Source organism: Phoenix dactylifera, chromosome 2, assembly GCF_009389715.1.
Source record: "Phoenix dactylifera cultivar Barhee BC4 chromosome 2, palm_55x_up_171113_PBpolish2nd_filt_p, whole genome shotgun sequence".
In the NCBI taxonomy this organism is placed as follows: Eukaryota; Viridiplantae; Streptophyta; class Magnoliopsida; order Arecales; family Arecaceae; genus Phoenix; species Phoenix dactylifera.
In genome coordinates, this window is record NC_052393.1 from 7970140 (window position 1) to 7983800 (window position 13661).

The window sequence follows — 13661 nt, forward strand, 5'->3', positions numbered from 1 at the left end:
AGTGAGTTAATAAAATAGGCCCAGTTATCATTAGTTTTTTTGTGTGTCTTGGATTATTACTGTGGTGTGGTTTGGTTTGGTTTGGTTTGGACGGAGCGTCAAGGAGATTGAGTTGATGAGATCATGGTAAAGAGAGAGAGAGAGATTCGTATGGGACTTAGTAATTCTTAACTTTAGGAAAGAATTTAATACAAGGCCATCCATTATTATCTTTAGGAAAGAATTGGTACAGGGCTTGAGCTGTGTTAGGAGTTGGGACAGCCGGGAATTAGCCGGCTCTTTTATTTATTCATTTTTTTACAATAAAGGTATATACTGTGAGATTCTGTATTCCATATTTCATAAGCTAATAGGTCATATATAAATTAGATCTCTCTCTAACAAAATGATATCTATTTATCATGCAACAAAAAAAAAGTTATGGTTGATGATGAAAGGAAAACGTGAGCAAGGATAACTGGCCATGTATCTAACCTCACCAATATACAATCTAGTTGACATGCCACAATGTCATGATACTTTCACTTTCGTGAAAGATTTGCTGATTTGTGCTCGGGATGGGGTTTTTTTTAATATCTGCGGTAAAAGTATTGAACCAATCCATGCACCAAGGAAACAAGGATATGTCTTCGAACTATATTTTTAAGAAGGGCGACATGAACCTTGATTCCTATGAACATGCCTATGGGTAGGCATTAGAAAATAGATCATTTTGATGCGGAAATTCAAGTTACAAAGCAAGTGATGTTAAATTGGAACCTCTTTTGGTTTGTTTTATTTCTACCGAGTCTATACCCACCAATTTGAGAGACTGCCAAATTATATGCACATAACAAATCAACACAGCTTGCCAATGAAGATAGGCTATACATGGTGTAAGAAAATGTAAAATATATAAATAATTCTATCTCATTTTATTAGTTTAAACTTTTGGAACAAGTGATGGTTTTACACATAGAAATACATAGTAATGAACCCTATATACAAGAGTGAGTAGATCAACAATCTTAGCTCATATAATTTAGGGGAAGGTCTCGGTAGTTTTGAAACCGCTAAGAATCTCAAGAACAGTGCACCATGAACATCAATCATGACCGATATTTTTTAATCATTTTTTTATTTTTAAAAATAATTTTTAGTTAATAAATTTTCAAATCAATGTTTAAATATAATTTTTAATTCTGAATTTATCAAATCAATCGAGATTTTGATATCTCAATCTAAAAGTATTGGTCGAGATCTCAAAAATTCTCGATTCTCTCCAAATTTTCCAAATTAATTACTACACCGGCGAAGACCACTGAGATTTCAATTCATCCGAGTCTTGGCCACTCACGATGATGTATTAAATTCAAAAAGCCTGAAACAAATTAATTGTGTTTTGGTTGCTTGTTACTCCATGGCGAGTGCATCAACTAAAATCCCTTGAGGAGCAGCCTAGGGCAAACACCCTAGGGCAAACTGGTTGATGTGTTTAAAGTCTTCGAAGCAAGTTTAACTTCACTCTTAAAGTAATTGTCAAGTCACTGGCTAGGATTTGCGGATAGGAATATTTTAAACTCAGGAACATCTGCGAAGGTGGTTATGTTTTGGTTACTTGGATAACCAACATTGTTACATTTTATTAATTCTCTTGCCGAGCAACAATGAGGAACTCATAAAAAGGGAGGCCTTGATGACATCCAGGGTTCTTACTCCTAGCGAGAGAATTTTTTTTTTTTAATACTAAAAACGAGAGTATCATACATAATATGTACTGATACAATAAAAAAAATCAAAAAGCGGTATATCATGGCAACTCCGCCTCTTCTACCCAGAAGTAGTCCTTCGAGTAGTTGGTAACAAAAGAGACCATCCAATTTGTAGCTCTATTGACCTCTCTAAATACGTGCTTTGTTTGGAGCATCATCCTACTACAAATTATGGTCGAATATTTTTTAGCAACAGTGTTGTTTTAAAAGTTAGCATTTGCATTTCTTCTATTTTATCACAAGAAAAATAATGGAATGGAATGGAAGGGGCAGAAATGTGAATAGGACGACTTTACAGCACACCGATCAGCCTGTCATCCGGCCTCAAACTGCTGTCACCGCGCGGAGTCTGGACGCGTCGCCCACGACAAGATCCCAATGACGAGCACCAGCAAATAAATAAATAAAAAAAAAGATCACACCAAGTGCCCATCATTTATTAATCTCTTTACTCAAAACACCATACTGGAACCAAATTTTCAGTAATGATAAAATAAAAAAAACAATCACACCAATTTCCTATCATTAAGAATCCATTTACTTAAACGCCATATTGGAAGCAAGTTTTCAGTAATGATATCATCACCAAGCAAAGAGAGATCCCCTCAAACCATTGCCAACCAGGCCAACACGGGCCCGATGAAGTCATTGTTTGCTATGGTCCTAAATTAAAAATATTTAAAAATACGTAGTAATTTTTAATTTTAGACAAAAAATACATATTTGTATGAAATAAAATACGTTTCTGAATTTGTCTAGAAAGTTGTGAGGCCCAGCCTTACTGCGCCAAACCCGATCGAGGGCGGATGGAAAAATAGTATTTTGTTCAGGATAAAAAACAAAAATAAGTTTGTATCATGCATGTTAATATCATTATGACAAACATAGCATCTTAATTATAGTTACTAATTAGTTTTTTTTTTATTATTAGTATACATAATGCGAAGAGAGAGACTTGGGAAACATCACAATGGGCAGTTATTTCGAGCCATGGTCTTGAGATGGTTTTTATAATCAAAGAATTAAAGATGAAGATATTTCAGAATGGGGGCATGGTGGTGATTTCAGAACCATTTGTCTTAGCTGGAAAGGTGGTGGTATGAAATCCTTAGAGCGGGAGAGGGTATACTATTGGCTCCCATCCACAGTAAAGCATGCAACGCGCAATGCTACGAATCATGACATGTGGTCTCCATGTGAGCAACGATGCATGGTCTCTTTCTCGTTCTCATGATGACCACAAATCTCGGCACCACTGCGAGATTCTTCCAAATGCGATCAAAGTCCTAACTATCTTAAATTACATGGTATAGTTACAATTTAGGTTTGTATTTCTTAATGGTTTCGATTTTATCTTCTTTTTTTTTTTGAGAAAAGAGTATAATTGGTTGCTGAATAACTTCGCAATACTTCCTTTTTTTTACTGATATTTTCTTCAAATATCTTTGTTTTAATTACAATTTCATAAGACTATCAATTCGATAACAAAGTGCTTCTGCACATAGTATCACCTCTGTTTTTTTTATGATTTTAAGTAGTTAGCGTACTACTGTACTAGGAACAAGCGGTCATTATCATCCGAACAGAGCATGACTATAGTGTTTTTTTTCAAATTGGTTAATTTAGATTTGAATCCAAAAAGGAACATAATATTTTATCGAGAAAAATATGAAATGCAAATTGAAGTGCATATGTCAAATATTTATATAGTGTGTATATACACATCTATCTATAATATGTAAAGAGAACATATGCTTTGTGTTGGGCATGCAAAATTGGAGTGTTCAAAATGAAAAAAAAAAAAAAAACTTTTTGCCCTTTTTGTAGTATAGGGTCTCTCTCTTTCATGCACACACGCACACATTCATCTTTCTTGAAAAGTTATGCACATTGCATGTGCTAATTACTTGTATACATATATATGTGCAAATGTATGTGTGCGCAAATTATTGCTTATCGGGTGCTAGTTTTAGTTCTACATCGGACACATCCGAACTAACCCAATCAGTTGTTTTTTTCTATATTACTAATTTGAAAATGTTTTGATTGGGTTGAGTTACCAATAGTTTATCAAGTAGCTCATAAACAAGAGCTACCTATCTTCTAGTGTAAGGCTGGTGATGGAACATTAGCATACGTTCTTGCTTAATTTGCAAATTGATAGGGATGTCAATAGTTTGATATGTTGAATTTTGATTTTATATTTTTCTCGGGCTAAATCAATAAAGTAGACCTACTTGCAATTCTATATACGTAACCCCTAGACTCCATCCATCGATATATCTAATAACATAATATCTCAAGCTTTTAGCAATGATTTGCATCAAACTCTAGGTCCCATGTTTAGGCTTGTACAAACAAGCTGGTCATTAACTTCCTCCAAGTTGTCATTACAAACTTGGGCTAGCTCAACAATTAACTTGATCAAGTGGTTACCAAATCAAGCTCGAACTCGCATAGCGAACTTGGCTTGATTAGCTCATTTGCATCATTTTCTGTTTTGATATTTCCATTGAAATAAATATGTGATATTTACTTCTCCAAGTTGACCTGCAAGGCTGCATGTCTTCCTTCAAGAGCAAGCCCTACGAGTCCCTAAACAACTCGGTCTGTTGTTTATTACCATCTTGGGTTTCAAATATAGGGGGATAAAAAAGAGCTCTAATTCATGCAACCCAACGTGATATGCCTGTCCTTCCCATGAGTGCGTCATCCATGCACGGTCCATTGCCTCGAAAGACTTGGTTGTAATATGGGACGAGACAGCTGAGCCTAGGCAAAAGCCTACGGGATACGGGACTTTAGGGTTGTCCGCTGGCCTGTGGATGACGCCATCATTATCGCTAGGTTCCAATTAACACGTGGCAGTGTCGGCGACCAAGAGGGAGTCTTGCTGGAAATTGGCGTTACTGAGGTTTTCCAAAGCTACGGTGGAAGCCCGGGCAATCGGGTTTTGCCAGTGCTTTTAGTTGCTTGTCGGTGCGTCAACGGGAGCGTACCACACCCTCTTGGATCATGCGTAACTAAATGCAGCAGCATTTTAAACATCACAGTATCTCTCCTGTGTGGAGTGTGGATTTTGGCTAAATCCAAGCAAAATCTAATCTATCTTTGGAGTGTACGTCAAAGTAGGTGGTTGGTTAAGTGGCATGATTCAAGAAAGCCGTGGCTTGCGGGTCCAATTGATGCATTAGGGTGTGAAGGCATATTTGCACATTAATGATGAGAAGGAAAAACTAAACTTTGCTTGGATAAAATGACATAAAATACTTACTCTTTTTTTTTGGGTGACTAATAAAATGCTTATATTCAAAATAAACTCACTTAGAGATTACATACATTATCAACATTGTAGGATTCATGATGTCTCATCTCGCATGCTTTTGTGTAGCATGCACTGAAGTAGCTGCAAATTCAAGCATTCGCAAGGTAAATCACGTTAAAAGAAATATATATAGATATATGGATATAAACTTCAATCTGGCGCCAACAAACAATCTATTAGAAGACCGTCTCTTAGAATTTGATTGTAACCTTGGTTATTATCTCCAATGCCTTCCCACATATAAAAATTCAATAAAGTTTAATTTTTGATTGCCATGACAAGCAAGCAAGATCATCCTCCAAGGAGAAAGGCATGTGGAAACAATGCATAAGGATGAAGAGGTCCAAGAGATAAACATAGCAATTTTTAGAATATCAAAAGTTATTTTTGCAAAAATATCAATATTAGCAAAAATACCTCCGCCATCACCACACTCTTTCTTTTCTTTCCACTCGTTTGCTAAACTGGTAGAATGATTGGTCATAACCACATAAAACATGCCTTTAAAGAGACTTCGCACCTACGGACTATAAATTTTCCAACTGAGTGTATTAGGTTATATCATAAAAAAGAGAGATTATATCAAAATAAATCGGCACACTAAATGGTCACTCAATCTAGATGAGCCAACCAAGAAAGTAAAGGGGTAAATTAGTCAAAATGGGTGCTACAACTTTGCAAGGCTCATTCATACGATGCCGTATAGCATGTGAGTGTGAGGTGTCAAGTCCAGAATCCAGGATTATTCAACATGATGCGTTTAATGCTCCAAGCATATAAAACTGGATCAAACAATTCACTTTCTCATGAAAGAAGCAAACTAATAACCATAGATGAACTTAAACAGGAGTAAAATAAGAATGATGCACCTATAAAACAACGACATCACCTTTAAATAATAGCATGGATCACATTGGATTCGCATAAAAAATTGATGCACTCGATGGGCTGTCTCAAACACACAACACTGGCATGTTGATCCTCATCAGTCTCCCAACGAATGCAGCTAACACTAACAATATATATATAGATATATAGCGATATTTAGCAAATTGGATCACCCAATTACAGGGAGGTGAAAGTGTGTGATTTCTTCTTGCTGCGCCTCATGGTTTTGCAAACGCTGTGGCAATTAGCAAGTCACAAGTTTCCCTCCAATATGCAGATCCTCCAATTAGGACCCTCTGGGTCTTAGATCTATTTTCACAATTAAATCTAATGACATGCCTTCCCTCAGGTATGTCAGTTGCCAGTTTTGCCTCAATAGTGCAACCAACTTAGAGAAGCTGTCCGGAATTTCAAAGCAATAATAGACAGAAAAAAAAACAAAAGGACAAGCAGCAAGATAGGCACTTCTGCAGCCAGTGCAACTCTGGTTATAAGAGCTATTCAATGCCGCACCATCATGTTCCTCATCTCTAAGACAAAAGACAGCTTCACTGATGTCGTAAATAAACTATTTGACAACCATTCTGCAAGACAAAACTTTGAAGAATCAGTAGGACTCTGATCCAATGTGTGATCCATGCACATGATCGTTTAAAGGCAGTGCAGCTCCATTTTAACGTACAATATTCCAGATATTCTATGTGCAGAGCAATGACCCACAAGTGCATTTGTGCCCCTACTTCAAATCATATAGAGGCAGAAAGAATCTTTAGTAACATGTGGAGACATGAGCTGTTCCTTTGAGACTGATTTCAGACATACCAACAAGCATCTTGGTCTCGAACAATTCCTCAGATGCTCATCTTTTACCATGCTCAATTGCCCTGAGAGTATTCGCTAATTAATGCCTTGTACTCCTCGTTTTCATGGCATCCTCTCATTCGAAGGGCGTCCATCAACATATTAACACCAGCAATGTCATTCTGCCTCTTACAGAGTGCTAGGAGGATTTCTATGTTTGTGGGTTTTGGTCTCCAGTTATTTACTCCTCCATACGATGCAGCTTCTTTGATACACAATAATGCCTCGGAAGTTTGTTCCACCTTAATGTAGCCTTCTGCAAGGATCTCCCACGTGACCGGTCTTGGCTTTCCGCCTTTTTCTGAAAATCTGTCAAGAACATTCTTAGCCTTAGCAACCAGCCCTTCTCTGGCATACGAACCCAAAAGAATATTGCAGATCCTGGGATCATAGCTTGATGTCATGGAAAGCCATTCTCCAAAGATCATTTCAGCTCCATCAGTATCCCCTAGCCTAATCAAAGAAGAAAGCATTGAATGGTAACCCATATTCAGGATGCTAGGGAAACTTGACTTGTACCAGTTCCAAATCCGATAGACTTCCTCTTTCTTTCCTATTCTGCTATAAAGTCCAATAAGGTAATGAAAAGGCATTCGATCCCTGCCCGTCATTCTAATTTCGGTATCCTTTAGGCAACTTTGTGCCTTCTCAATATTGCCTAGTCTAATATACATGGTAGCAAGTGTAGTATAAGTGGTCCAATTAGCAATGATGCCATTGTCCGAATTCATCATCCCTACCACTCTTTCCATCTCCTCTGCATCTCCCATAACTGCACAGTTTGTTATCCAGATATTGTAAGAGCATATGTCAAATGAAACATTGTTCTCCTTCATCTCATTAATGATCTTATTAACTTTCTCATGTTCTCCAACATTCATATAAAGAGTCATCATCACATTGAAAAATAGGGCTTCAGTTGCATATCCGTTGTTTCTCATTTCCTCAATAATATCCTCTGCCTTCTCTTTCATCTTTGCTTGCCCGTAAACATTTAGAAGAGCACCATATGCACGCTTGTCTTTTAAGGTATCAGGAAGCTTTGAGAAGTGTTCTTCAGCATGCAAAATGCCATGTACTTTGGCAATCAGATCCAACTGGATTGCCATGTCACTAGACGTAAATGTAAATCGGTCTCTTTGGGCAGTCATCCAATCATAAACCTGGGAAAATGCAAATGAGAATAAAAATAAGTGCCCATAGAAGAAGTATCAAACTGCCAGACCGAAGATTCAATAGAAAGTAGGTCAAATGAATAAGCTACAAACATGGAATAGTCTCTGAAAAACTTCATCATAAATGTAACTCTCTCATTATTTATTAGAACATTTGACCCATACTGGTTCCTTCTCAGCTGAAGAACAAAAAAAAGGCATTGCTTATACTGCCCTTGACAAGGATTTCTACAGAATAACTTGTACAGCCAATAGATGCTCATTGAATCCAAATGGAAGGAAAAACGAACATACACCTACACATATCATTACAGAGAACCAAGATTTTTTCTTTGAATATAACCGCAAATGAATTCAGCAGAACAAGGATGAGTATGAGAGGATTGCAGATCTTAACAAGAAAATGCAACATTACACAAATGGATGTTGTCCAAACTGCAATGAGCTACATCATTTGCAGTACTACTGCTATCCCTTTGACCTCATCTGAGTCCTGAAATTTCTCTAACAAAAACTGTTATGCACAAATCGAGCAGACCTAGGTTTCCTAGGAGTTAATTTGGCCAAGGATGTACTAAGAGCAAGGACCTCCCAATTACCATTTCTCATTTCTTCCATAACCAGAGGGCTTGAATTCCAGACGGCTGCCATTGAAGTTCAGGTTGACTTTCACTGGCAGAGGAAGCCAGATGAGATTAATTTAACCTGTTTAGATGTAGATACCTCATGAAATCCCAAGATGCTTCACAAACTTGATTTCCTTGCAGCGAGAAGAAATTCAGAACACTTAGTCTAGCTAAAGATCATTTGAACAAAGGCCACAAAGAATTGTTTCTTGACATATGTTTTTCACTTTCAAGTCACCAAAAAACTGCTATGGTGTTAATATAGGTCCTACTCAAGATCTTACCGATCGGTCCAATGATCATGCTCCACATGCTTTTGGATTATAATATTCTTATTCAAAGTACCTGGACCCAATAGATAAACAGGAAGTGCCTTAAACATGATAAGGAAATAGTAATAAACGCATCATTGTCTCCTCACATTCATTCAAATACACCTAAAAAGAAAACTTTATTCTCCTTGTGTTAACGATGGACTTCAAGACTAGGTTATAACATGCCAAACCTAGATTAAGTCAAAGTCTTACTTATCACCATGAAGTGTAAGGTAATAAGAAGGACTAAAATTAAATGGACTACGGGTTAACTTGAACAAGAGGGGAAAAAGGGAATGAAATGAGACAAATTTCATTCTTCAAATGAACATGCATGATCATTTTCCCTTAATGCTTCCCTATCAAAAGCAGGACATATAGCTGATTTCAAAACCAGCTGCAAGTCATGCAACAGTTTGGGGGCCCACTGGAGGGGTTTCTGCAAGTTACCTTCCAAAAGCAAACATTTTTCTCACAGCATACTTTGATTTAAACAATATGATGCTCTTAGGTTTGGTATTTTACCAATAATTGAGATTCTATTATCTATATATACCACTTACAACCCTAAACACCACTAACTTATTTCCATACAGATGCCCACTAACTTATTGCCATACAGATGATACTTCTCTGAAGACTACAGCACTAGGTGTCAGGCTTAAGCCAACCAAGGATTACTGCTAGGTACAAAGAAGGCAGACGAGGGAGGAGGTGGTGGGCTTTATATCTGGCTACGGACTTATAAAGGCCATTCACCTGCCCCCATGCACCTCATCTATATGCAGGTGAGGCTGGGACCCTATGCAGGGCCACAGGGGACTGCGTAGCATATGTGGTATCATAAACCACTATATAAAACAGTACATATAACATAAGATATTGAATATTGTAAAGCCAACTAAATATCATCTTGGATACGAAAATCGACATTAGAAACTTATATGAGGCACGAAACTTCCTAGACTCCACAAAATAGGCTTCAGCGACGAGACCACATTTTTGGATTCATGCATATATGCATGCATAAACATAATCCTAAATTTGCATTGATATTCAACAGATGCTTTTCAATATGATTGTTAATTGCAACAGTATCAAATGATAAAATACTACTCTGTAAAACTGGTAGCATCACTCATGCAAAATATGTTAACACAAAAGAATATGCAATAATTCCATACGGAAAGTCAAAATTATTCGTGCCTCATAACTATGAAATTTAGCATTTCTTCTTGTGTACTTCTTTCATTTCTTGTATATGTCGAATTACCTACTTTCTTAGAGTCTATATTGAAAGGGCGGTAACGGATTATCTGATTGAATCCCCTTCCCTAGTCCCTAAATTGCAAGAAGTAGGAAGTCAATCAACACCACCGGTGCATAAAAGGAACAATTTTGTTCAACTACAGACTGCAAGGAACAAGAAAAGAAACAAAGGATAACTCAAAAGAACAAATAATAGGGGTTAAAAGAGGCAACTATTCAGCTACCTCCAAGGCGAGCTTGAACCGGCGGAACTTCCTGAGCTCCTTCACCACGCGACAGAGCTCCCACTTGTTGAGCCGCCTCTCCTCCTCCTCCCACCGCTCGAGGACAGCAGCGGGGCCGAGGCTGGGGTTCTCCATGGTGGCGATCCTGCGGTAGAGCGAGCTCCACTTGAGGGCCGGCCGCCGCTCGTAGTCCACGGTGCCGTAGCTGTTGACCTGCGAGATTGAGCATCGGATCGGGCCTCCGGGCTTCTGCTCCGCCCGAAGAGAGGGCGTGGAGGGCCACCCTCGACAAACTTGGGAGTAGGAGGCGGAGGAGGAGAGAGGGAAGCCTTGAAGGGGAGTAAATGGAAGCCAAATGGCGGAGCAGAGGAGCATTTCCAGGGTTTTGGGGCGGAGAGAGAGAGAGAGAGAGAGAGAGAGAGAGACGATTCGATTGTTAGGGTTTTGGAGGGTGCGGGCTTCGAACCTTCTGACTCCGAGATTTGGCGGATGTGGTTATGTGCGGACGAGAAGGTTTCAAGACGCAGCCTTAAAAATCCCACACATCCAAGATGAGCAGTCTCAGTAGGCCGCAAGTTCCAGCCCCTTGAACTAATCACTTCCGTTTATAAATAATCCTTCGTTTTTTCGCGTCAAATCTTCTAATCTCTGAACTGTTTTCCTTGCTAGCCCTGGATTCATATCCATAACTATTGTCAATTAATATGAACAGGTACCAATTATCTAAAAAATTCATCAAGTGTCCATTTTGGACTGCTTCATCCTTGCATTCTTTTCCGCCTCATTGTTTTAAACTTTGCTGAATTTGAGGTTTTTTGGAAGGAAGACATTTAATTCATCCAAATAGTCAATATGCAGACTGTCTGAACTTCATTTTTTTTATCCTGCAGTAAAGAGTTTGTCAAAGTATGCTCATAAATAATTGTTGTCTAACCTTTTTGCAGGCCTATTTTCATGAAACATGTGAAAAATTACCATAATCAATTTGCCTAGTCATGTTCAGTATTCACGTAAACATTATTTAACACCTTCCTCAAATTCATCTTCAGATATTTTCTCCACCATCCGCTATCATTTTCCTGGTCTGCTTATCCTTAAAATCATAAATTATATTGCCAGATTTGAGGTTTTGTTTATTAATTGCAATTCTGATTCAAGTTTTTTTTTTTTTTTAGCTAATGCGGGTGGATCATACCTGACGGGTACGGATACCCCCAATAAAGTCAAAAAATAGGATACCTCGGAGTGCCAAAGGCAGCTCCCCATCTCCAGTCCACAAGGTGCCTCCGGAATGACCAACTACATACGCAGCCACCCAATCCGTTGCACCATTGGCTTCACGGTAAATATGCTTGGCCTGAAAGGCCCATCCATCCCTCACCATAGCCCAAATGTCCTGGAGCAAGGGATGGTCTGTACCGTCACCCCTAGGACTCCCCTGGATCCAACTGATAACGGTAGCAGAATCACCCTCCAGGATGATAGACCTGGCCTGTAACACATACCGGGCGTGGCAAAGGCCCGCCCAAGCAGCTCTCAGCTCCGCACTCGGCACCGAGGTGTCAAATAGCTGACTACCCCCAGCAGCCACAACCCTGGCAGACGGGTCCCGAATAACGAAACCCGCGCCTCCCCTAGTGCCACCATCCAGGACTGACTCATCAAAGTTGACCTTGAAGAAGCTCGGAGGTGGGGGCTCCCAGGTGAAAAACACCGTGCGGGATGCTGCCGAAGCAGAGTGGGAGCTCCAGATGTCCCGAGCTATCAAGGTCGCTCCAGCGGGGGTGATGTGACACAGCTCTGCCGCCTGATAGCGGGCACTCTCGACCATAAATCTTGGCAACATATATCATTCGCCGAATATACGAGCGTTCCTGGCCAACCAGATCTGGTAGGCAGTAAAGCTCGCTCGAACCACCACCTGACAAAGCATCGGGGACTCCGAACCCTGACGCATAGACTGTAAGAACTGGTCCCTACAGCTCCAAGCCAACTGTGGGACCCCTGCCAGGCGCCAAGTATCCCTCGCCCATGTGCACCGAAACAGGATATGGTCCACCGTCTCGACCGCACCGCACACCCCACACTCCAATGGGATCCTCATTTCTCGTCCTCCAAGTACAGCTCTCGTAGGAAGCCGGTCCCAGACCACCTTCCAGATGAACAACGCGACCCTCGGGAGAAGGCCCAATCGCCAAATCCAGGCACAATCATTCAAGCTATTCATCATTGTTTTTTCAATGGAAGTAAACAATTTTGTTACAAAAACGAATGTTTTTGGGTAGTGAAACTTTATAAATACCAGGCAGAGGGCGCTCGATCAAGGTGGAGAAGTTGACTTAGCTACCCTTTTTTTTTTCTTCTTTCTGCTTAAATATCTGTTACTCATTTTCCCCTCCCCTCTCTCTCTCTCTCGTTTGGATCAGTCTCTATGTAGTTGATTTTTTTTTTTTAATTGAGCTAATACTACATACAAAATCTATTGTGCATTATCAAAAGCATGATTTGTACTTGAAGGTGCCAGTTGGCTAAGCTTTTTAACTCTATGATAGTTTTATTAAATGACCTAGGATCGGATCCCGCCTTCATCAGCATTTGGGTGATCAGGGGTATCCGAGCCTTTCTATCAAAAAAAAATAAAAGAAAAGAAAAAGTTTGGAGTCTATCCCATTAATCTTAAAAAGTATAAGATAGGAATCAGCCTTGACTATGCACCAGAATTCCATTGGCAGTCCTATGAATGTAGGATGACAGTAAGACATCAATGAATGTAGAATTCCTAGCAAGCATCAAGGAGATGATTTAAAAAAAAAAATCTTCTTCACCCAAACTACATCATCCTGCAAACTACATTATTCATGTACGTTGCAGTAGCATTTAAATTATTTTTTCACAACCGAGAAAGCCTATACAGACTGCAAAACTTAAATAACATTATAGCACAAAAATCACTGATCACAAGCATGCGTTCCATTTTGGCGCACACCTGAAGCTTGATGGGCTCATGAATCTCCTACTTGCAGTAAGAAGAGAGATGTTGCTGCTGCCAGTAAGGATCAGAACTCCATCTCCTACAGTCTACATCCGAACATTAGAAATTGTATTCACATATTTTCGTCAACCAAATTGCATCTGTGAAGCAGTTACCTTTTGTATTACAGCGAGCAACTATAAGGAAATAACCATACCGACAAAGATTAGCGAGTCATCTCTATCCAGTATCCACGT

At 39.3% G+C, this 13661-nt stretch overlaps 1 protein-coding gene across 1 annotated transcript in view; it reads right to left on the bottom strand.

Moving 5' to 3' along the window:
• Positions 1-6077: 6077 nt before the first annotated feature.
• LOC103710795 overlaps positions 6078-13661 on the bottom strand; it is a 37638-nt gene continuing 30054 nt past the window's right edge. Inside the window, exons 13-15 of the mRNA XM_039116004.1 lie at positions 13420-13511; positions 10434-10926; positions 6078-7988 (exon numbers count right to left, since the gene is read on the bottom strand). Coding sequence (XP_038971932.1) covers positions 6840-7988; positions 10434-10926; positions 13420-13511 — 1734 coding nt within the window. The 3' untranslated portion in view covers positions 6078-6839. The remainder of the gene's footprint in view (positions 7989-10433; positions 10927-13419; positions 13512-13661) is intronic.